At 39.7% G+C, this 26,355-nt stretch overlaps 2 protein-coding genes across 3 annotated transcripts in view; one reads left to right on the forward strand and one right to left on the reverse strand.

Moving 5' to 3' along the window:
• The window catches only part of LOC124298481 (uncharacterized), a 70,408-nt gene that overhangs the window by 6,064 nt on the left and 37,989 nt on the right, over positions 1-26,355 (reverse strand). Inside the window, exons 9-15 of the mRNA XM_046750544.1 lie at positions 24,441-24,646; positions 5,672-5,995; positions 4,966-5,339; positions 3,513-3,785; positions 2,558-3,209; positions 641-2,093; positions 1-103 (exon numbers count right to left, since the gene is read on the reverse strand). The exon at positions 1-103 is cut by the window's left edge and continues 162 nt beyond it. Coding sequence (XP_046606500.1) covers positions 1-103; positions 641-2,093; positions 2,558-3,209; positions 3,513-3,785; positions 4,966-5,339; positions 5,672-5,995; positions 24,441-24,646 — 3,385 coding nt within the window. The remainder of the gene's footprint in view (positions 104-640; positions 2,094-2,557; positions 3,210-3,512; positions 3,786-4,965; positions 5,340-5,671; positions 5,996-24,440; positions 24,647-26,355) is intronic.
• On the forward strand, positions 18,798-23,748 carry LOC124298474 (B-cell CLL/lymphoma 6 member B protein). Of its 2 annotated transcripts, none has more exons than XM_046750531.1 (3): positions 18,798-20,036; positions 21,176-21,527; positions 22,508-23,748. In XM_046750531.1, exons 1-3 carry the CDS (start codon positions 19,766-19,768, stop codon positions 23,280-23,282), a joined length of 1,398 nt encoding a protein of 465 aa, XP_046606487.1. In that variant the 5' UTR covers positions 18,798-19,765; the 3' UTR covers positions 23,283-23,748. The 2 variants fall into 2 exon arrangements, with proteins under 2 accessions (XP_046606487.1, XP_046606488.1); XM_046750532.1 differs by having other exon boundaries at positions 22,511-23,748.

Consider the following 26,355-nt stretch of genomic DNA (forward strand, 5'->3'; position numbering starts at 1 on the left):
TTGATTTTGCCGATTTGTAGACTGCTGCTGCTGCTGATGTTGCTGCTGCTGCTGCTGCTGCTGCTGTTGTTGTTGTTGTTGTTGTTGTTGTTGTTGTTGTTGTTGCTGCTGTTGGTGCCTCGAAGGTGGAAAACCACTTCCAAGAATTCTTGTTGATTCCCTGTCAATTGATGGATGTTGTTGTTCTCTGTAGATTTGTGCCATGTGCTGTCTCCTTTCGGCTTCCATACGTTGTTGTAAATGCTGCTGAATTTGTTGATGCTGAAGCTGGGCCAGATCTCGTTCTCTTTGCTGTTGAAACGCCAAGCGCTGCTCAGCCTGCTGCATCTCTTTTTCTCTCTGTTGAACAGCCAATCGATGGTCCTGATGTTCCTTTTCTCGTTGAGCTGCAGCCATCTGTTGTTGAACAGCCAAACGGTGCTCCTGTTGTTGGAGTTCCTTTTCTCTTTGTTGATGGTGTTGTTGCTGCTGCTGCTGCTGCTGCTGCTGCTGCTGCTGTTGCTGCTGCTGTTGCTGCTGCTGTTGTTGCTGCTGCTGCTGCTGCTGCTGCTGCTGCTGCTGCTGCTGGTGCTGCTGCTGCTGCTGCTGCTGCTGCTGCTGCTGCTGCTGCTGCTGCTGCTGCTGCTGCTGCTGCTGCTGCTGTTGTTGTTGTTGTTGTTGTTGTTGTTGTTGTTGTTGTTGTTGTTGTTGTTGTTGTTGCTGCTGCTGCTGTTGGTGTTGTTGTTGGTGTTGTTGCGGTTGCTGTTGATGTTGTTGCATTACAAACCGATGATCATGTTGCTGTATCTCCTTATCTCTTTGTAATCTGTGCTCATCCTTTTCTCTGGAATGCACAAAATCTCTCTCCCTCTCTCGCTCCCTCTCCCGTTGCTGATGAGCAACTAATCGATGGTCAGACTGTTGCATTGCCAAACGATGTTCTTGCAGGCGTGTTTCCTGGTCGCGAAGCGGCCTGTGGTCGCCATACCGATCAGCCATTAATTTGTCAGAAATCGTTTTACCAAGACCTTCATGACCCCCGCTTCCAGTCGACGGATGGGGATGGGGATGGGGTACCGGAAGGTTTGGCTGTTGAACCGCAACCTCTACCAAGCTCGAGAAAGCCTCAAGTCCCGGAGGCGGTGGAGCATAATGATGTTGCTTCTGGGGATTATGCCTTTGTATAACACCTTGACGTGGTTGTGAGTGTTGAGGGTGTTGCGGTGATGGCGGTGGCGGAGTACCTGCATAATAAATGGGGGAAGGTGCCTCGTTCTTAGCCGCAGTCTCACGACCCCTACTCAGCATTTGTTGACTCAGAAAATAATCGTTGATTATAAGCTGTCTTGAAGCTAGTTGCTGCTCCACTGTGTAACTTGGCGGCGGTCGTGGCGGGTAAGAGTTGTACCCCTGAGAACCATGCGTAACAACCACTCCTTGACCCTGAGTCTGACTTTGACTCGATACAGGTACTGTAGAGGCAGGAGGCACTCGAATCGGCCGGTGGTAATCGTACATTGGCGCACGCTTATCGCTCGTGGCAAAGGGGTGGACAGGCGTTCCTTGGGTTATGGAGCCCGTCTCCTTGGGACCTTGTCCGCCAGTGCTTCCAGCTCCAGGAGGTGTCATCTGTCTAAGTAATCCCTCATAGCGGGCACCGGATACGGGTGTACCATGCGTGATTGAGCCACCTTTGTGACCACTGGGAATGCCAGTTAATTTTGGTGATAATTTTGGATGTGGTGGCTGAGCGGTAACTTTATTCATTATTGGTGTCAGCGGAGCTTGAGGTCTAGGAGAGGAACCGTAGACAAGAGGACTTTTTGCACCACGACCCTGCTCTGAATGAGAATGAGGATGGTAGTATGTTCCAGGTGGAGGTTCGGCGCGATAAAGAGTGACAGGGGGTGGTTTGTGTGGTGGTTGCAACGAATGATTGTACTCCGACTGTTGCCTGGGTTTTTTTATGCTCAGATCCAATGTTACACCTTCCGTTTCACGCAGAGCCTGCTGTACTTGCATGACAACAAGTCCTTCTTTTGGTAGGTCTGACGATTGAGTTTGACTTCCAGGAGGTGGCGGTGGACAAGGTGTTATGGTCGCTTGCATTTGACCTGTAGCAAAAGATACGATACGTACATGTTAGGATACTGGGACCTCAGGACTATAAAAAAATGACAATATCGAATATTTCAAATTTTTGGAATAAATATCAGATTGTTAACTATTTCACTATTTGGAATTGGTACGAAATATTACGTTTGAGAAAGTGCAAGATTTGCCCTTCAACGAACTCTTTCTCTCTTTGGTCATCCTGACTTGCACTGTTCGATTTAGCTTTGTTTCGCAGTAATTTCTCATGAACGAGACAATACTCATATTTGACCAACTCATCGTAATTCAAAGTCATTCTAAAGTTGATAAAACATTGCTTATTATCCCGGAGCACAAGTAAATTTACGAGCTTTCTCTGGTATTCTCCTTTATCTCAGAGCATATATATCCTGATTAAATTTCTCCGTCTGCCATAACTTCATTTGCCAAAGTCTGATTATAGACCAATTTTACGAGAACTTACCAATGTGCTGTGGACTAGGTGTGGAATGGTGCCCGTGATGAGGACCGGAAACAACAGACAGGGTAGCGAGACCAGAATCCCTGCCAGAGGTGGGTTGCACGTTTGCGGATTTATACTCGCGGGTGAAGCTGATATCACTCCGATGATCCGTCTTCAATATACTCGAGATCGTCGGAGTGCCCGAGCTGACGGGAAGAGTTGATCCATTTCCAGCGGGACTGTTCGGGTTCCGTTTCAACTGCATTTCGATCATACCAAGCATCAAGTCCTTAACAGTTAGAGGATTGCTGTTGGTGGGTTTTGAAGGAGGTGAGTGATTCGGTGGCGGTGGTTGTGGTTGTGGTTGTTGTTGTTGTTGTTGTTGTTGTTGTTGTTGTTGTTGTTGTTGTTGTTGTTGTTGTTGTTGTTGTTGTTGTTGTTGTTGTTGTTGTTGTTGTTGTTGTTGTTGTTGTTGTTGTTGTTGTTGTTGTTGTTGTTGTTGTTGTTGTTGTTGTTGGTGTTGGTGCTGCTGTTGCTGCTGCTGCTGCTGCTGTTGTTGTTGCTGTTGTTGTTGTTGCTGTAGAATTGTCGCGGCATTGGGGTTCGAACTCAGTGTAACAACGATGCTAGAGTTGTCCAACTCAGCGCCACCCTGACCCTCGTCCGCTGTCTCCTGGAACAAGCAGCGAGTCTCTATCAGACAGCTCTATCTTCGAAATAGTTATTAACTGGTCACCAGAAAACGTATTTTTTATAAAATTTCACCACAGCAAATATCGATTCAATGTTCATGCATGTTGTTAAATAGGTTCAAGCGAAACGCCATAGCAGTATATGTAACATATTATATCTAGAATTGTTGACATTTTTGACTTGTCACTAAACAGAGTCGCGGAATCAACTCTTGTGTAATTCTTGAATAATGTATAATTTACAAAGCTGCTACGAGAATGTAAGTAAAATAAGTTCGGCTTACCGTAGCTGAACTGTCATAATCCTCTCTACTGGCTACTGGAGGTGGTCCACCACCAGTAGACGGCTGCTGAGGAGTTACTATAGCTACTGGAGGTGGTACTAACGAGACAACTGCCATATCTGCAAGTTTTTCTGTATGCTTTGAATCTTCAGATTGTTGCAACGGCATCGGTAAGGACAAGACAGTATTTTTCGTTACAACGACAGGCATGTTGGTACTCGTAATCGTGTTTGTCGGACTACCGGCACTTGCCGTGTCGCTCGAATCATGCACCTATAATTTTATCACAAGCATATTTAGTTCTTATATGTGGATCATGGTTGCCTGTCAACAATTGAACATTTCAAGTCGTAGTTCCCGACGGCTTAGAGGATTAGGAATACAATTGGGTTTTTGCATGAAAAAAAAATTCAACTTTTGGATGTGCATAAAGTAAAGAAACTCAAAATAATCAGGTGGTCTTATGCTTTTTCACCAATAAATATAATTGTGGCTGTTACAAGCAACTGAATTTTACTGTTATACCTTAGCATGAGAAACGTTCTATTGTTGTAGTTTTTAATTTGCTATATGTGCTTCCAGTTTTCTTTAATCGAAAAGCGAAAAAATATGACTTGATCAGTTACGGTTTCCTTTTTACGCGCATATAAAAATTTTGCATGTGAAAGCCCAATTGAAACAATGAAATGCAGAGTTTGGAGCAACACTTGCCTATGCTCAACAAATAAATTTTTGTACCACTTACCACCTTTATATATTTTCTATTGTTTCAATCACATAGCTCTAACTCAGCATTATACAATTAGGGAAGATATGTTAGAACTACGTTTTGAAGCATTAGAAAGAACTGATATAAATATTAAATGTAGATTAAACTTCATGAGATGTTGATTTGAATAACAAAAATTTTAACATTAGAAAAACGTAACATTTACACAATAATATAAAACAATGTTAAACATGTTTAAAGCTGTACAATAATATATGACATGAAAGAGTTGAAGGTTTGAACAGTTGGACAAAAAATGCTTTGCAACGATGAACATCAAACTGTCATTGATAATCACTGAGAATTTCGTCCAAGTCATCTTTGGTCTTTTTTGTTCCGTCAATGTGTTGCCAAGCATTTCCGCTTGCTTGTGGATAATACTATAACATACAGTCTTCATCTTATTCCAGTGAATTCTGATTCCTGTTAATATTTGAGGAAAGCAATTGATTCAAGGAAAAATACAGGAGTTGTGGGAGGTGAGTATAGAGAGAGAGGAAAAAACCAGTAACATCCATATTTTATAATTAGTTAACTATTTTTATGCCAGCCCACAATAAACAATACTTTTGCATAAGATATTAGCTATAAAATGTGGGTATTCCCTCAGATAACTCTAAGAATAAATGTTTTTCTGGATGTATAAGACATCGAATAATGATCACAAATAAGATTATAACTTACAGCAAGCTCATCACAGCTGCTCGTGCTGCTGCCGCTTTCTTCTTCATCCGTAAGACAGGGCCGCCTTTCTTTGCCAAGGGTTTGGTAATATTCTGCAACTATCTGGTCGAGTCCCAATTTTTTTCGGTACGTCAAGTAGTAGTTTTTGCACTGGTGATTGGTCTTCCCAGATATTTGCTCAGACACTTTAGGCCAGTTAGTTCCGTGCTCCCGCAAGGCTCTCTTCAGTTGTTCCAATTCCTCATCCGTCCATTGACGCCCCGGTCCATCCACGTCTTCTACATTATCGGCACTCCCTGTCAAATGGGGGGCAAGACGTCTGGATATCCGGTTGAAACATGCCGAGCAGCATTTTGTTACGTTACTGCTAATCTCTGAAATTAAAAAAAAATCAAATAAGTCCCTTGATCAACATTTTATATACCTCATTTTCTATTTTTCATGTTAAATAGAATTAGAAAAATTTGTCCATTTAAGTGATATTTTCAGAAGCAATCGCAATTCTATATTTCTAATGTATTTACATAAGAATTCTACCCAGTCCTGGACTTGTGATACATACCCATAGGTATGTCAATCGATAAAGTATATGGCTATGAGCCATTAGCAGGATTATTCATGTTCCCATGGGCAGGGAGTCAACTTTTCTCGAAGTAAAAAAAAACCATACAAGAGTGAAATAAATACTCTAGTCGTGAATACTTACGAAATTCTTGTACCACCGGGTCGCGTATCTCAGGTGGAAGGTCGTTCCATTTGGACGGCAGTGCTCGAAGTCGTTTCACCCGTGTCTTAGAGGTCGAATTGGCGTTATTCAAGTTTGGGCATCCGGGAAGCGGACATGCGGTATATCGTCCGCGAACAGCTTTACACCTGCATGTGTTGCAGACGCGAGCTCCGGGTCCAACCTGGTCTTCTCTCAGCCCGTACTGGGACGCCTGACTCCTGGACAAGGCTCGACTTTGCCCTCCGCCCTCAACCGTGTTCTGGCAGACCACGCAACTGTGCGGTCCCAACTGCCTTCCACCTTCTGTAACAGAATTAAGAAACGAGTCATAAGATTACAGTACTATAAATACGTTGGCGTACATGTCAGGTTTGTGTAGATACTGGGTGTCTACGAAATCCAGCAAAACTAAATCATGGGTTTTTTGCGGATTTAGAGGCTGAAGATTGTTGTTGTTTCCTGGGGTAACTCGACACAGATTATTAGTATAGTATTGCTCAACCTTATTATACATAAGGAATAACAAATATTCAATGTGTCTTATTTTACAAGGGCTTCACACATTTGTATGCGCTCTACAACATTGCACTTTAAGTTCAATGAACATGGTTGAAAGCATTCAAGCAATTTGAAATTAATTCGACTTTTTTACTGTAAGATGTCTTGCTTGCGCATGACAATACTGATACTCGGCCAAGTCATCTAAGTGAATTCGGCCAAGTAATTTTTCGTTATTTGACCGTTACTAAATTCTATCTCGTAAAATTTTGATTAATATCCAGTTGCAAGCAGCAACTACTCAGATTTTACCGGTTATTTTCCAATTCAAAAAATTTTTGAGTTATTTCCGAAGCATATACACTCCGCAGAAATGATTGCGAGGAATGCTTAGCGATAAACTATCGCAAATAGATTTGTACAAAAATTAACATTCTTTGCCCAATCCAAGTCCCCCTCCTTTAAACCCCCTCCTAAATTACCTATACCTATACATACCCCCCCCCCCCTCCCTCCCTTTTTATTACATTTAGAATTAAGTTTATAAAAAGATGCAAAAAAAACAAACAAAAAAATCAGCCCAAAGGCAGATGAGAAATATTCTACCATATGTAAATAAAAACAACACTCTATCCCATAAATGTATAGAAACCTCAGAGGCAACACTTGTACCATATGTAAATAAGCCAGATTAAAAACTGGAAAAAAAAAGATAGGTTTGTACATAAAGAATATAAAAAATTAAAATACCCAGATGGCCGATTGAATTTATTGTTAATTTTGGTTTCTTTAGAGATTCGAATGATCAAACAATATAGCAAGCCATGCTTAGGCCATGCGATAACGTCAGAACGTATCGTTGATAATGATGTTTCAGCGGATGGAACTAAAATGTAGATAAAAAGAATAACGAAACCCAAAAACCCGATATAATAACCATGATATACGACATGATATGGTAACGCTTGATGTTGTGTCAATAGCGGGCCGGGTCCAATTATATTCCCATTAAATTTGACGTCTGTATACTAATGGCGCGTCGCTATACGTCAAAGAGATATTACTGTACAAGGCTTCTGTGCAGTTGAAGAAGCACGAAAAACAATGCTTTACAACGTGAATATTTTCGTCTGATGTACAACGATGTCAAACTGATGAATATCTATAATATATGAAGGGTTCATTTGGCAAAAACTATCAATATACTTTATATAACGCGAGCATGTTTTGCACAATTTCACGCTTGTTTTCTGCACACGAAATACCCGTTTCTAAAATGACAGAGTAATTCCGCAAACGCGTATGCGCAAAGTACAAAAACGACCACGTTTAACTCCTGGGAGTTAAAAGTGATCTTTTCTGTACTGCACGCATGCGCTGTCGCAAACGAATTTAACATTACGTGACCCTAACCTCAATTTCGTACTTCGTGAACAACATGTAACATACTCTTGTTATAAAAAGAATCGTGTGCAAAAGGAGGCAACAATATTTTCGTCTCACGTATTGGCAATATTCGTTTTCGGCGAGCATGCGTGCTCAACTACGACTCATATTGCAAACTTAAAAATAATTTTCCCGTATATTACTCCATCTATATATGCAAACAAATTTGCACAATTGTGCACGCCGTTTCTGGCACATTGACGCACATGAAATGCAATAGAAATGTTATCAGTCAAGTTTACCGTGTCTGTTCCTAGGCAGGCGTCATTACGAACACGCAAGAGCCAACGACCGAACGTTCGAAGATAAAAATCAAATAAAGTACAAAGTAATAAAAGGCTACAGGATATATCCGGTGACGTTGTATCTAATACCAATGATTTCTGAAGTACGACACAATGCCGAGCAGCGTTAAACTCATGCTCAGAAGTGCTAATTCGGTTAAATCGTCATATATTACATACATGTTCATATTACACAATGGGATAATTTGTTGATGCGACAAATATTCATTTGACTAAACCAGCTATGGCAAACAAATACACTGAAACCAGAGTTATAACATATCATTTTTTTTAAATTATTTTTTCTTCTATTTATTCGACAAAATGTCGTTTGCTCCAACGGAAACAAAAATAATCAGCAAATCAATTTTCGCTGGTAGGTATATTCGAATGCGATTCAATCAATTTAATCTATTCAAAAAACGATGAGAAATGTTTGGAGTAGACTATTTTTTTGATTAAATATGCATATTTGGTAATTGAATTTTAATAAATCCTACCTCAATGTATACATACGCACATATAAGTATATAATGTATTCGATATTGCTTTATACCAGGAATATTTGGTGACATTGCGTATTTTTAGCGAATATTCCTGGGAAGTCAAAAAAATAAATTCTAATTATAAATAAACACCTTTCCGAATTTACTCAATACTATGAGCCACTTGGTATGATTTTTTATGTACCTATCTATCTAACTACAAGTTTCTAACAAATCGTTTTACATATAAAATGTGTTGTTTACTCTGCTGCTATGTGTATTATTCAATTGAAATAATCATGAAAAATAGTTACAATATAAATTTTGAAATCGTGGCAATAGAACAAACAAGAAAAACATTGATAGATCGAATATGGTATTCGGTATAATATATGTATTGTAAATCCTGTGCATTTTCGTCATCCGAATTATCCGCAATGTTTTATATATACGTCGGATTTGCTAAATAAACGCCAGATAGAAGTTATTCGGCGTGGGTTTATTTATTCATTACAGCATTAAACAAACAGCGCTAATCAGAGCGCCGTTAGCATACATACGAAACGGTGGGAAACAGAATAATTACAGAGGGTCTGGTTAACTAATTAAGGGAGGCCAATTAAAAAGTTCTCGCTTGCCTGCCGATGTTCTAGAGTTTCATTTTGCTCGGAAAAAGAGAGAAAAACTGTGAATTCATTAATTCTTAGTAACACTATAACCACCCTAGTAGCATTCTGAGTTAAGTCTACCTACATTCAATGCGTCTACTTCCATATTTCACTGCGGATCTGACGTTAGAATCTGCATTATCCAAAATCTCTCTCAAGTCTGTTCTCAGGTGGTAAAAAATCGCCATCAGGGCAGATTCTGTACTAACTCTGTAGAAAGACTTCCCACAGAGTATTCTCAAATTTTTTCAACTGAAGTCAATGCTACTAGGGCACAGATACCTGACTCGTCGTCATTAATACACGCAGGCAACGTTCGCCTTTTAGAGTTCTGTTTCATATTTGTCGAGTTTCAACAACCAGTTCAATTGATTACTATGATGTAACAAAGGTACCTTCTCACCCTGTATATTAAAAAAAGGGGGGTCTTAATTGGAAATATTTCCAATCGTATCAACGGCCCGACAAACGTCATGGAACTCGTCAAAGTCGCGTGACGGTTCGAATTTCTTCAACCATTTGTACAAATTACGGCTGAAATGATGGTAGAGCCGCCGCATGTGAAACTTCGGCCGTACGCTGCTGCTGCAGCAGGGACACTGATTGACAGCCTTCCAATTCCGCCTGGGACTGTATCGCGATTTGAACATGATGGTCCTCCGAATCTCGAATTGAAAACTGACAACCAACATTGTGAAAAATAAGGTAAAGTTCGAAATTAACTCTAACGAGACAAAAGCTACAGGGAAAGCGTTGTAGAACGAGAGAGGACAAGGTAAAGAAGGGACGGAGCGGCAAAATTCAGCTTGAAAGATAAATGTGCAGACAGCCCAAGAGCTGCAGGCTCGAGATCGCGCTAATTAAGCTAGCCTCTCCACGGCGAAGAGCCCGCGAGGGTGAAAGGGAGGCGAAAGGGCTTGATATGCTTTGAATGTTTTATAACGAGGCGAGTTCAATGCCGGCTTTATATTAAGTACAAGTGGAAAATTAACCTTCTATCGTAGGATGAAAACTTTCGATTATTTTCAAAATTACAAGACCGGTAAATCGTTGTATCATTGCATTGCGACATCATTCCAGGATATTGTTACAAAGGGTGAAATCACCCGTTTTGTCCCCTTTTTAATGATCTAGTAGTCATCATAGATAAAAGACGTTTATAAACCTCTTATGTCTTTCAAAAGAATAAGGTTGCTGCGTCAACCTACATTATTGTAAAAACAGTCTATCTCGAGACTTTAAAAGGAGAGCTTCGTTACAAAATAAATCTTTTTCCTCTCTTAATTTATCGCTTCGTAACAATATCATTGCATTTAGCAAATAATGGTAGTTAGATTTCTCATAAAAGAAATTAAACTGTGATCACTTGTATGGATATAACTATCGCTGCTTGTATACAAATTTCTTCTATCATATTTCGAGTGACGATAAAAAATGTAAGTCTTGAATGGGTAAAATTGTTGCATGATATTATAAGTTGTGTTAACGTGCACGCTAAAAAATTACCACTCACGATTTACCATCCTTGATCATTTTTTATGCACAACATCGCATCGGACTTACTATCCGTGAGTTACAGGACACCCTGTAGAGGCAGCTTGCTTCATCCAGGGGATTGAGTGTACGCTAATCGGACATCCCGGAGTTTAGCCGACCGTTCCCGTAATACGGTACGTGATAAAGAATTCTCTTTGTTCGTTTGATATACCGTATGGTGTTGCGAGAGGGCAAGTAAACCAGGATAGTAGGTACACCACCTACTATCATGCGTGAAATGGCATGTAAGCACAGTCGCGTACAATATATCATATATTATAGATAATACGGAGGGTTGATACGACGGGTTATCCGCGCCAATAACCGTGGGGCAAATGCTCAGGGAGTTTTGATTATTAGAACTTTATACGTAGCACTGAATTATTATAATCTTTGGATCTTTTCATCGCGCGATGATCGAAGGAAGAGGTGGAAGAGGAGAACAAACCGGCCTTAAAAAGCCGTAGGCTATGACGTAGCTTTTTATATATTTATGAGATTTGTGTTGTCAGTTTTGCCGAGGCAAATCAAAAATGATTAAAAGCAAACAAGCCCGCAGTAACTCCAGGCCACGCGAGCTGAACGTAGATTGTGTACGAGATCAACGAACCCACCTTGAAGATCGTGTGTGTATGTATATATATATATATATATGTACCCATTGCATCTATGAACTCGACGGCATGTCACAAATTTTTCGACCCCTCGAATCCAAAGATGACTAGAGCAGTAAATACGGCATCGTGTACTGATCGTTGAGCCGGAAATAAATATCAATTTTCGACGAATCTCTCCGCTGAATGTCATTAAATAGGGAGCTGAAGCTACAGTTTGTATCGCTGTATCTTACGTCGAACACATTCAAAATATAGCTTCGATTCCTTGTTTGCTGGCTTGCAGCAGGCGAGTTTTCCAAGCAATCGAAGCTGTATTTCTGTAGCTCGATATTAAAAATGTAGCTTTGGTTCCCTATTCACCAACACTGAGTGACAAGTTTCACAAGCAACAGAAGCTACATTTTGTGTAGCTGCATATTTGAAATGTAGCTTTGGTTACCAATTTACTGATGTTTAGCAGCAAATTTATCAAGCAACTGAAGCTACATTTTTGTCGCTAAATAATCGCATATTCGATATGTAGCTTCGGTTGCCTATTTGCTGGGGTTTAGCAGGAAATCTAACAAGCAAACGAAGCTACATTTTTGTCACTCAAGTTAAAAATGTAGCTTTGGTTGCTTATTCACAAGTGGCTACTCGCTAGCGCCGAGCGACAAATTTAACCGTCATCCGAAACTACATTTCGCGTCGTTGCATATGAAAAATGTAGCTTTAGTTGCCTATTTGCTGATATTTAGCAATAAGTATACCAAGTAACCGAAGCTGACATTTGTGTCATTGAATATTCAAACTGTAGCTTCGGTCGCCTATTTACCAGCGCTTAGCGGCAAGTTTCACACATAACCAAAGCTACATTTTGTACCGCTTATAGATATTCAAAGTACAGCTTCTGTAAACTATCTGCTAGCGTCGAGCGGTGAGTTTCACAAAAAACTCCTCGGTACAACTTGACCCATTATGTAAAATCCGTGTATCGCGCCAACTCTGAAAGCTATACGAGGGACGAATAAAAATCAATTGTTCAACAAGGATTCTGCACTTACTTACGTACGTTTCGTTCGGGGGCAACGCTTCGGTATATGCTTAACGCACACATGGTACGGTATTGGGGCCTCACATGTAATCGACACAGGCACGCACACTGTGTTGCTGCACGGTGCAGGATCATTGTAGAATTAGTGGCTACCCGACAGGTAGACACGCGGCTGTTGGACTCGACATTGCGGTTGATATTACTGCCGCGTTGTGCAAGTAGCATCTGTCAATTCTCCCCATCCCAAGAGATCTGTTCACCCCCCTTTCGCGATTCTCGTGCCATCGACGCGGTCGCATGCAACGCCGAGTGCAACCGGGGAAACCCGTCGGCTTGCAATCGTAATTGCAATGACGCGCATACAAATTTTAAATGGCCGTTTTTCTACTCACACAATCAATCCAGTACAGCACCATACGTCTGTATATCTTTTTCCTCGTAGTATTGTAACACGTACTAAGGTGTTTCAATTCGAAGTGTACAACGGGCCGCATTCATGTCCAGCAAACTAACGAGAGTGACGGTATATAAAATTTAATTCACCTGTGCAAAGGGATCACAACACAATCGTCGACCTACACATGCATGCATAACTTTTATACAGACTAAACACAGACTTTTAAATGCTAGTATGATTAAACTATATACTATAGATTATACGCAGTTATTAAAATTCATCATAGGGTAAATCCACCTATATTTATACAATTTAAGATACATTTTTGTCTTATCCGATTGACCGAACCGGACTGCTTGGCACTCTCCGACCAGTTTTGATCCACGAGACAAAATGTCGATCGGTGAAATGTACCCCGAATTGCATGAATGCGTATACCTTGTGTTAAATTGCCCGTGAAACATATCCACGAAATAACCCGATACGTACGAAATCTAATACGTGTACGTTCGCGTGCACACGGCGTAACACGTACAATAGATGGTGTAGAACGTTGTACCACGAACGGATATTCACGCCAAGAGCCACTGTTTGCATTCCTAAATCCACCCCTGTGTCTATCCTCATACCCGCAGTGCAAAGCTAACGCGAAGGTACAGGGATAGCAGAGGCATTAATTGGGATTAAGTAAATCAAGACGCTAATTAGCTCCTACTCACTCCATCCGAGCCCATTCCCTCCAATTCCGACCCAACCCGCGGACTGAGAGCTCTGCACGTCGCTCCCAGTTCGTTTCCCCGATTCAATATTTCCATCCCCCGAAGCCTGAGCGGCTGTAAGGGGATGGACGATTCGTCATAATTGCTTGTAACAGCAGAGAGAATTTTTTTTGTAAAACAATCGAGGATGGAACCAATGTAACCGTACCTTCTTTGCGATTAGAATTTTCTCCGTTCTTTGTTTAATATAATAACTTGTAGATGAAAAATGAATAAAACGAGCGGGTTTAACGCTGGAAAATCATTGGCCAAAAGTCAGTAAGATACACCTCTTACTGCATGTAGGTGTGACAATTTTTATACTCCGAAATCCATTGCTCTTTCACGCTAACTGTTAGTCTTTACTCCTGGCTTTCTATTTAAGAACTACCTTTCCGAGGGGCAGGACTTAATCACGCGTTTAGATTCTTCATGCTTTTGCGAAATTAGGTGCCACTTAAAATGCGCGAACACGGGGATCTCCGTTGAAAGTATAAACAAACACTGTCGGCAATCTGGAGATGACGCGACGTTGAAAAGATTCAAACGAGATGAGGGTAAGATCAGAGTGGTTACGAAAACCAAGCGATATAATATACATGGTTATATACGCGTGTATACAGAGTGGTCCACTCGAGTTGGATCATTGGATTACTGCCATTCCCCACGATGTCGCTGACAATGAGTTTAAACGCGTGCTAGGCAACTGTGCACACCTCGTGCTCACAATCAGCCCAACCATGCTGTGCAGATATGAGAGACATGAAGGGGTACGCGAAGGGTTGACCAACGTAACACTAGAACACCTGCTCTCGATTATTAGACCAGTGCTTTGGCTTTCACGCGATGACAGGCCATCCGATACTCCGACTTCAATTGGCTTGGTCTCAAATTCACGAGACGAGACGTATCTGGGACACCATTTTAGAGGATTGTATACGAGGGGTTAATCACTGTTTTAATGGTCTGATGTACGTGCGACCATAATCTTGTCTGATCTTGCAATCTCTTGTAATCTCATATAATCATTTGTAATTGCTGTAATTCTTTGTAATCATTGGTTACACCTTTCAATCCTTCATGTCATTTTTTAAAACCTTGAAATTCTTGATATAATTTTGATCTATGTCTCATTTTTGTAGTTCATTTCAACCTCTTGTAATCTTTGTATTTTACAAGCAACATCTGCATTGCTTTCCCCATCTCTCCAACTTCTGCAATCCCTTCTAATCCTTATAATTTCTGTAATATTTGTAATCCAACTAATCTCCTTGTAATTTCGACAAACCAATTGTAATCTTTGTAATCTGCGTAATTTTGGCCATCTCTTTACAATCCCTGTATGCTCTGGAACGAACTTGTAATCTTTAGAATCTTGATCAGTGCCGTACGTCATTTTTCCATAGTAATTAACCCCATATGTGATATAAATATCTCATACTTTCAGATGATTTCTTAGTAATTTCGACATTTCGTTGTTCAAAAAAATCTGTCGTAAAAACTACGCTGATCTGTCTCAATGAGTTATAATACCTATCAATGTGAAAATAACCTTCGAAAAAAAATCACTAAAAATAAAGTAAGAATCATCTATAGGAAAATGTTTCATCGCAACTATCTGTTTACTAATTTTAAAAGATGTACCGCGCTCTCATCAAACAACGTGGATATAAATCGAGTAATTCCTCTTGAGTGGACCACCCTGTATATCAAATCTCTAGAGGATCACGGCGCGGCTGCGTGGGGGTGGCGGGGGGCAAAGAGGGTGATCCTCGACCGAAGCTCTCCTTGTAATATCGCGAAAAGTGTTTGTTCAGCTCCAACACAGCTCTCCTCCGAGGCTTCACAGGCTCGGTGCTCAGCTTTTTCCCCTCCCCCGATCTGTTTCTTGAAAACCATAACCATACCCCATGACATTTTTTATTATCACCAAAGATTTTTCCTGCGACGGTATAACCCCTAATAAACCTTACTAATTTTGTTTTAATTGCTTTACAATTGCCCGTTTAAAAGGTATCTCAAAAACAAAACGTGAATATATATGGTGTTTAATTTGGAAACCCTCAAATAAGTTTCATAGTGAAAATATGATTTTTTTTTTGTTTCCATTAATTGGATTTTCTGTTTTATACTGATGTATTACAGTCCAGACTCTGTTACAGTAATACAATACCTAATCCAGATAACGGTTTTACACGCGCTACTGGGAATTTTATTTGCAACAATATGATCAACACTTTCGACTGATCGTTACAACATACTTGAATAAGTATATCTTATATAATTTGCCGATTTAAAAAGATGAAAGAAAGAGTATATCCACTCTCAAATTCGTCCAAGAGCTATCAAATTCAGAACTGAAAATGTTCATTCTCCTTTTTTTTTTAAATCTATGTGGTCACTTTGCGATTAATTGATTGTTCAATGTGACATCGACATAATTGGCACCATGACGTGAACCGAAGTACATAACAGCACCTGCTATGCGCATTTCCCCTGAGATCCGAGTCTCGAAACGTAAAAACCCTACCATGATTTCCTATTCCTTTCTTTCTCTCCTTTACCCCTTCTTAAATTTCTCCTTTCGACGACCCTTTACAATCCTTTGTTGTTATTGTTATAGTGTATTGCACCACGCGTTCAACGCGACGTGTTCTTCTCAAGTAAAAAATTTTTATCCTTTTTCTTGCTGCTCATCCCCAAGAGACACCGATTGATTGCTGATTTCTTGATCCTTCATGCATGGCTAATACATTCGTAGGTTGTATACGGCTTTAAGGGCACCGATCGACTCATTATTCCATGGTAGAGACAACTTGATATCAAGTAGTTACAAGTGAAATCATGAGGCAAGTAAGCAGCATTATCGAAGTCATTATAATTCACACCGCTTTCTGCATGTGGTGGGTGATAAATATTTCATATTCGACTGCGATTAGTCTAAAGATGAATTTATCACCGATCAATGAAACCTTCTGTCTTTGATTATTTTTCAATCGGCAGAGTATAGAATATGCAGATCGCAAAGCGCACGGTTATAAGTCGACGAACGCACCGAGCGGGTATTTAACCTCCGCAATTCAGCCATCACTGCTGCTTGATCTACGTGATTAAAAAGCTCTGTCTGATTCATCTTGAGCGAAGGGGGAATCAAATTAATAAATCAGGAGGACCGGTCGACTTGCTGTAATTTCCCAGAGCCCAGGAAAACGGCGTGCATCAAGAATGAAACGTTGGGAAATTATAGATCATCGGAATCACGGAAGTGCAGCAAAAACTTGGGTGGGTTCTTCGACTGGCGGTAAAAGATTTTTGTCAAAATATTGAATGTGAAAGCGAATAACACCCACCTTCCCATGATCTGCGGTATATCGTTTACGATATACATAAATAACATGATGAAAATATAACTTCTGTTTGCGGAGTGGCAAAGAGTGAGAAGCTCGATTTACCTCACTCGTCGACGGCGAGCAAAACGAGACGAGAGAAGTGATGAAAACGAAATGGAAACGAAATATGGAACGTAGCACGGAGGCGCTGCTGCACAGCCCACGGCTCACGAGTCTCGACGCAACATGAAATATAAATGATATCGCGCAATGTAAATAAACCGAAGAACGTATAATTCATATATGCAGGTATATAGAGGGAAAGAGGAACTCTTGACGTCTGCGGTTAATTTGATGAAAAAACATCAGAGGCATAGCCTGAGAAAGGCAAGCTACTGCTCAAGCTCGATAAGGCAGTTGGTAGGTATACACTTTGTATGTTTCTCTTTATATCCATGTGTACGGATTGTAGACATAATCCTCCCATTCTTTTTCCATGCTATACAGCGCGAAATATCACGGTGCAACGGAAAGTACCTGTAATATTACAGGATACATGTGAAAAAATGTAGTTTAGTTTCATTAAGGGGGTCGTCTGGTATGAAGATTGTTTTTTTAAACGTTTTCTTTGAGGGTATATTTTTTAATACAAAACATTCAAATAAAATTTATCCTACTTTTTACATTATACTTATTGACATTTGAACAAACTTTGTACAATTTTTGAAGACGAAAAAAAAATTGAAATTTGCATTACCTTCATTTGTTTAGATCGTAAAACAAAAACTACAAAATCAATCACGATTATCCAGTTCACGCGATAAGTATCTATAGGTATAGTAAAGACGCGTTTTTTTACATACGTTCCTATCGAGCGGTATACATTGGTTTCTATTCACTATTACTTCGCAGACATATTATAAAAGCTTTCTCTCTGTAGACGCAATATTTGTTGGATAGCGTTGGAGCATTATTCAATTGTGGATAACAACATTGTCCGTATAGCATAATGTTCGCCTCGTTAACGAAGAAAGTTGGTTTGCCTAATATCGATACTTGTCATTGATGATATTACGATCCATAGCCATACATTGAGTACTTATCAAATTGAAAAAAATTACGATTCCTTTTTTAAAAAAAAGATGAATATAAAATACTGAATTATAAACAAAAATTTAGGTATCGATGCTTCACCTCAAATAGAATCAAAATGTTTAAAATCTGTTAGATCCGTTAGATTCGATTACTCTACGCTGGTTCATTCTATTCGAAAGAGTATTTTCTTCAAATTCACCGAATGACTTCTTTCGTCATGTGGGCAACGTTAAATACCCCAATTACTACAGAGAATGAGAGAAAATGTGTTTCAGCGACTTTGTTGAAAATAGTATTCCGACTAAAATCAATCAACTTTAAAGCGAAATCGACGGTATCTGCCAGATTTTAACCCATTTTGAAGCAGTTTGAAACGAAGCATCAATATTTTCGACTTTCTTGATAATTCCGTTATCTTCGATTTCTGCATTTTTCCAGAGATCTTCGTAGTTCACACGTAAATCAATATGATAAATTCTTAATGTCCGACTATCTCGTAATAAAATCAATAATAAGTATCGATTTTTGGTCAATTGACCTCCTCAACCGTCGAAAGAAATAAAGAACGTTATCGCCTACGTATCGAATAGAAGGTGAAACGATTCAACAGTGGCATTACCAGAGAATACATGACCATTATATGATTAGCAGTTTTCCCTGAATTCCAGAGCAAATATTTTTAGTATCGCGTCACTTGTACGCAAGAAACGAAGACAGTATCGTATAAACCACGTATTAGACTAATACGAGCTTAGTATACATCTGTACAGAGTAGAAATAATTCTCATGCACCGCGCGTATTAGCGCCTACGTTCAGCGGTTTTAAGCGCAGCCAAAGACCATGTGGTTCCGAAACAGCCAATCTCCGGCACTTGGGGGCGGTTCTTGACAAGCTGTAGGAGTGGGAGTTTGGGGGTAGCCACCCCCAGCAGCCGACAGTTCGTTATATAGTCCGGGCGTTCAAATCACAGACGCGCGGCATCGCGACGCTGTCATTGCTCGTTATTTGATAATTTCCTCTTATGGAATTGGTGTTCACGTCATTGTTTTTAAATTTCGAACAGCTCCTACTTGCGGTGATATTCTATCGCCCGAGAAATTTCATCGTACAACTGCGGTGAATCGTAAAATATCTCGCAGGTAATCGACGTGAACGGAAAACGAAAATTTATAAAAGTGGCCCTATTTCCCGCGATTTAAAACAAGCGTCGATAAAAGGGATAAAAGTAAAGTAGCCCAGGAGGTTGAAAAGTGTCTTGATTGTTCTAATCTACCGATTTTAGATCATTAGCGGTTTTTAGTTGATTCGTTGGTTCACTTATTACAAAGCTGGATAAAAACAGTTCGAGTTTCTCAACGTATTCTTGAAACTGCAATCACCGAGCAAGGAGAAAACTACATATTACGTCAATCAGTTGTAGTCCAACTGTATTGGACGACATGCTTTGGATCAAAGTTTAATAAATCGTGAAATGATGAAGCGATTTCGTTTCCACTTCTCGAAATTGAGATGATAAAAAATTATTTACACCGTTTGCTTCGTCCTGTGATGTACAATCACATTATCAGAGTCTACTGTTGATGCAACGTTCCACAGACATCGGCAATCACACATGTACTTGATTCCATAGGAGTGACCTACCACGTGTGCAACGAAAATATTTATCCACCGCAAATCTATCTAACGAAATGGTTCGTTCAGTAATCATGCGAAATCGTTTTCAGCTGAACTATGACCCCATGGAATTACCGTATAAAACCATGAAAATCGACTGACCCCATTAAGGAATAAAATCTTCCAGTGGTTAAATACACGGGTGTTTTTACTTTTCGACGACGGAAGAGAAGCGTCGATAGATGTCGAAGAAACATCGTTAACGCGAAGCTGACATTAATAGAAACTCTGCGAAGCCAATTTGATCGTAAAATGTACAACCTGTACAGAGCCTGGTTTGGCAGCGAGAGTTGCAATCCGTTGGAAACTCGATCGAGTGCCCCTGTCGGCCCAGCGATCGGCTTGTCGCCCCCCGATACACTGATCAGAGTTGGGAATGATGGTGAGCATCAATTCGTCGCTCACAGAAGCGTCTTGGCTGCTCACAGCGGATATCTGAAGGCGCTTCTCGCAACATCGTCGAATGTCGCACCGGGAACAACAGCCGCAACAAGCGTAGCATCGTTGTCTGTCTCTTCAGTCGGTAATGATTCGTCAGTTTTTAGTCGTCATGAATTATATCATTAATCTGTTCGGTGGAAAACTTTTTCCACAATGCGGTGTACAGTCGAGTCGATTTATTCTCTAATTACCGGTGTCCTCGCAGGCTTGTACTATAATACCAAAGGTTGAAGTAAGTGTTTACAATGACTTTTCAAGCAAAGTAAGTTGATACTGAGTGAGACGATATGAGACAAAAATGCATCTGCACTTAAGCATTAACCGCACTCAAAACATACATAAAACGAAAAATGAATAGTTGTTCGTTCCTGATGCAAAAAAAAAAAATAAAAAATCGAACCTGGAATAAATTTATCTCCTCAAAGTAATTAAGTAATATATTTTATGGTAAAAATTATCGCATAGAAAGTGATTCGAAATAAATAAATGTCGCGGTATGCATAATGAGGGCATTTCACGTGATATTTACATATTTAAATCCTCGTCATTTTCAATTCAATCCGTCGTCATTTCCGATGTTTCATCGCTGTGAATGAAGTGTTATACGTATTTTTTATTTCTCGAAGCGACAAAGATTTTGAGAACTCGCAAGTTATTTTTTAATTCTACGTCGCAAGCGGTCAGAGCTTTTTAATCTTCAAAATTAAAAATTAATAATCTCGACCTAGAACAACGTCACAAATAGCAAATGAAATTGAACACGGTGAGGGTTTGATCATGCAAATTTTGTGCGAAACGGTCCATACTCAATATACTCAAAAACAACGAAATTCTTGTGTACATCAATCTGCTATTTACATAAACAATAATAGACTTGTGAGGCTACGCGCATCGGTTTCAATTTCGAATTGAAAACGTCACGCAATAAAAATCACCTTCGAAAAAAAAAAAAAAAAAAAACTGTTTCTGCGATATCAAATCATAAACTGAGCTAATTCTAAACTCTGATATAAGGTTTTCCGAGCTCAAAGAACGAAAAAAAAAGCAAACAAAATAATCGAGTAGAAAAAACCAAAACCGAAAAAAGTAACTGAAATTCGATTTATAAATTTGCAGCCTTGTATCATCTAAACTGTAACGTGAACTTTTACATCCAAAGTATCCTGATTTTGTGAACTTATTTCCAGCCATAAAAATCAACGATAATGATGATGTCCTCAGGTGGCGAGGCGTTCGCGCCCCTTTTGAACTACATGTACACCGGCCGGTTGGAAGTCACCCTGGACAACATTTACAGCGTTCTGCTAGCAACGCACCTTCTCCACATGCCAGGGGCCCTCGATCAGTGCAGGGCCGCTTTACTGAAGCTACGAGCGCCCCCCGTGGCAGGTGGGGTCCTCAGGCCCGTGCCTAGTCGCGTTGTTGGGCCCCCGCTTTGCTGGCCTCCACCCGCGAGCCTCTACTCGTCGGGAACGCTTCCCTTGCCGACTCTAGGAGTTCCTGCAGCAGTTTCGATATCCGGCATGCCAACACCAATATCTCGCGAGTCGCACAACGTGAATTCAAACTACAAGTAAGCAGCTGTGTGCGTTTTTCCACTTTATTTACTAGTTTGCAATCTGTTTCTTTGGCTTTGTTTGAAGGATGCCGTCATATGTGTCCGATAATCGACGAGGCAATATTATAGATTCATTAGCATTGTGTAGTAGAGAATAGTTCATTTTTTACAACTAATTTTCTTTATAGAAATCACTGTTCGGCGGCTCGTTTTGTGCCGTTGGTAATAACCGAGAAATTGGGATACAAGAATAACACTATTGCAATTTTAAGGCAAATCTTATAAACCTATTCCACCAAAATTTTCTACCAATATCGTATCTTGTTAAGATCAAATATTTACACACAATGGACAATGTTTGCAAAGCGAATTCTGGGTAACATTTCCGAATAGGTTTAAAAATGTACCAAAATTTCACGTTACATGCAACATTATTGTTCAAGCATTCTTGTATCAAGTATCTATCACAGACAACTTTTGCAAACACTTCCTAAATCGTAAAAACGCTATCCATTTGCCAACCCAATACTATAATTGTAGATACTTGTAGGGGTGAAAAAGATGTACTCACTCTACATACAAAAAAGGGGATACTTCTTACGTTATACGTCAATTTTTCTGTCAAAGTATGCGTTCAGAGAAACGAATGTCAAGTACTCTTATCTCAAAGTATTGAAAACAGATGTGGAAGTGAGGCTAAACAATATGACGCCGAGAACTGGGCTGACAGCAGATGGTTTTAGGACAATTGCGCGAATACAAAACTACAACCAACTTAGTGCAAGCTTCAAGGCTCTAGTTTCTTCAGATGAGATTAATAAACTGTAAAAAATGCGATGAAAGAAGTCTTTTAAAATGAAATATGGACCTGCAGTTAGAATACCGCATCCTTTTGCTACCAGTTGTCGAAGCGTCGCCATGTCCATTTCCAATCATAGATTAAAGAAAACAAAATGAACAATTCTAACCAAGGTTTGTCTCTGGCCTCCGTCCAGCAGCGGTGAAAAATCCGTTTCTCCGAAGCCGTCAACCTCGCAGCAGATACCGCGATCCCCTGCGAGGTCACTGACCCCGGATGCGTCCCGCAGGAGTGAAAACATATCCAGGACGCCCCGAGGTCAAAGATCACCGAGTCCAGCAGGCAGCGCTGAGAAAATTTCTGTTACGGACTCGGAGCCGGCTCGAGGAAGAAAGTGCCAAAGAACGACAAGCGATCCGCAGGGTAACGGCTCCGGATCGAACGTCGTTATAGATATCGCTTGCTGCGACGGTCCTGTGCGTTTTCACCGAGTTCTGAACGTCAATTATTCGGGAAACGACAACGGCGAAGATTCCTGCACAGGATTGCAGCAGCAGCAGCAGCAGCAGCAGCAACGCGTCTGCGAAATCGAAACGGTTGGCGAAAACGACGAGAACGTATGCGATGTGGAGGAAGGGATCCAGGGGATTGCAAACAGCGTCCCAAACGAGGCGGGGCATTACACCTGCGGCTACTGCAGGCACACCTTCAAGTCCCAGTATTGTTATCAGAAACACGCGAGACGGCATTTGCACCCCGCTAACAGCGACGGGCAAACAAGCGGCCGTCGACGGGAGGTTCGCCTGCTCGATTTAAACGTACAATATTACCCGTGCAAGATATGCGGAAGTAAATTTCCAAGCTATTATTTCGTTCATAAGCATCGCAAGCTGTGTCACGGGAGCGACGACAATCAGAGCGGAAGCGACGAGTCGAATGCAAACAATTTCAACAGTAAACTGTCACAGTAAATTGTTCGATGATTGTCCGATTCTGTTACACAAGCTAAGGAATATATTAAGTATTGAATATATACTATACATACATATACCTATATCATTATTATGGTCTGAATTGAAAAAAAAAAAAAAAAAACATTATCGTATTTCGACGGAATATGCTTTAAAAGTGCAATTTCATATTATAGGTATCGTTATAGGTACGTACGTGTATTTTATGTTTACGTAACCCTCGTATCAACGATTAGCCAATAAGAAATGTTGTTGTCACGTTACGAATAGTTGAACGAAGCGGAAAATAAATAAATAAAATTGTAAATACGAACGCAGAGTGGTAAGAAGTACGATTAAGGGATGAAAGTGCGTATATAATAGAAAGCATTATTCGGTGTTTACAGACACTGCATATTAAACACCTGGCATTGCTGTATCTATATCTACCAATTTGACGATTATCAATAAATAACTGTATCGTGTAAATTACCCCTTCTGAATATAAATTTGACAATTATCACATATAATCGAAATATAAAGAAACGGCAGCGGTGTGTTTACGTATTTCGAGGGAAATAGACGTAGTTTCTTTGCCCCCAATGTTACTCCATTATTTATTTCACGAATAATCCGTGTACATAAAATGTATATGATGATGCGAAATTGGCGATGTCTGACAGAAAACAACAAGATGTGACGTTCGGGGTATTAACGCGTCAGCTTGTCGCTCAAACACGCGGCAACCGTCAACGGTGTTCAAAGAGTAATCCCCTGAGAATTAGTAAATACATACGTGAAAATGAAATAATCAGTGTGCCGCTCACCGAATCAATACAAATAAAGTTACACATCCTCAGACAACGTATCGAGTAACATACTTGCAGAACGTATCACACATAAGTTACAGTGTTATTGAAAACTGTTGGATCACCATCCATTTTTCACCGCCAAGGCAAGAAAAAAGCGAAGAGCCCACGTTTTCAAAATAAAATTATATGTTGTAATTTTTCGACACTCGGACCGTTGATGTCAGAACGACAGTACGCGTCGACAAATAAACGCGTCCTTTTATCGGACAGAATCTTTGTTTGGTAAAAAGTTTACCCAGTAAAACCTCTTATCAAACATGTTGAAAGATAATACCAAAATTCGCTTTACTGCGTGTTCGTCACTTACCAATAATCTCCATCGGATGGGGCGCCTCTTCATCGCTGGTTTCCATAGGCGTCGCATGATTCTCCTTTTTCTTATCCTTTGTCCTGCTGACATTTCCGCCATTTCCGTTGCCAGCTTTTTTTTTATCTTTTCCATCGGTTTGCAAAGACAGAATACCCGGTGTACTGACATTTATTGACGTCGACAACACCGTCTTGCTGTCTACTCTGTAACCAAAAATTATTCGTTATAAAACAAGTTAGCATATTATATATGAAAAATATATGCATTAGTCAATAGCAAGGGAAATGTTTCAATTTAATGAGGATCAAAAAAATAGGCAATCTCGAATCGATGAAATTGTAAAAAGTAATGTAAATTCTCAACGTAATCGGAATGAAATCGACGGAGTTCACTTAATTAAGATGATGGATATCGTGCAACCATCTGCGCAAACGTCAATATCCTACCGAGTAGCCAGTTACGAATTGATTAGCATTACAATTCGCTAATGCCTCCACTCTGGAATTGTTCAATTCGGTTATATAGAGTGCTCAGAAATGTAAACTTTGACCAGAATTAGCAAACTAATTTTCATTCAAAGATAAGGACAGTCTGTGACAAAAGGACCATTTAAAACTTGAGTATGATTTTCACATATACCATACTTCGTACCAGAATTTGACCCAAGATATTTTCATTTACTTGTGCGATGTTTAACAATTATCACAGCAGGAAATTTGTCCGATTGTTTTATCGGTACGGTACTACTCCAACTCTCATAGGTTGCAAAAAAAGTAAAACAAAAAAAAATAACAACAAACAGATTTATCCAGGATTAGAGATTATCTGCAAGACATGTAAGAACTGTCGAAATCCGTGAAATTTAAGTTTTAATTTGTTCGTTTGGGAAGGAGTGCGTCATATTCATCAGAGTATTAAACTGACTTTCACATTTAATATGGAAGATTTTCGAACATTCAATTTCCTGCGTTGTAATCACTAAACGAATATTTGAAAGGGGTTCCCGCAGGAGATTTAGGGGTGGGTTTGTTTGGTCACCACATAACTTCCGCCAAGTGATCATGGCCTAATCAATCAACCAATCTACGCTTCTATTTAAATCATAATGGTATCCCCTCTCACAGGTACAATATCGAACGTTTTATCATTAGTTTATAAAATAAAATTTGAAAGGCAATGTTAAAAATCAATATTCAAAATTGCCGTTATAAATTTGTACAAAAAAAAACATACAAATCATAAACATTTTTAAGAATAATCCACGAGCACAACGGTATTAAATAAAAGAAAAAATTTATACACAAAGTAAAACATTAATCAAGTAATTTGACGGGAAATTTAATAGATTAACATCATTCACGAAAGTCATGCAAGTGAACAAATTTTTTTAATAAACCCGCTCAGTTCAAACATCATTCCAAGTTTTAAGAAAGCTTAACCCTCCCACGGAACTATCCCTTATGAGGAGCGAATCTTACAAATAAATGTGTGAACACCCACATACCAGATAATTTTACAAACTAAATTCGCAATTTTTAGGATAAAATTTATGTTATACATTGTATTCAAGATAAATTTGACTGTAATTTTTGTGCAAACTGATTTCGTATCGTTATACAAATATTAACATGAAAAAGAATCGTCCTATGACTGGTGACGAGTTTGAAATTCGAATCAATTGTACGCTAACTTCCGGGCCGATGTAAAAATTTTATACGAGGTATTCTATATTGGTTAAACCACTTTTTTCCGACCCTTTTGGACATTGCTCATAATTACTCACATTTCGATACTACGAGTTTTCATAGAGTTTTTTATATTTTGAAATCAATCCTACTACATTCATTCTTGTTACTGCGATCAGGCAAGTCTGGCAAATAAGTCGTAAATACAAAAAAATGTTGTTTCTCCA

Source organism: Neodiprion virginianus, chromosome 2 (assembly GCF_021901495.1).
Source record: "Neodiprion virginianus isolate iyNeoVirg1 chromosome 2, iyNeoVirg1.1, whole genome shotgun sequence".
Lineage (NCBI taxonomy): Eukaryota > Metazoa > Arthropoda > Insecta > Hymenoptera > Diprionidae > Neodiprion > Neodiprion virginianus.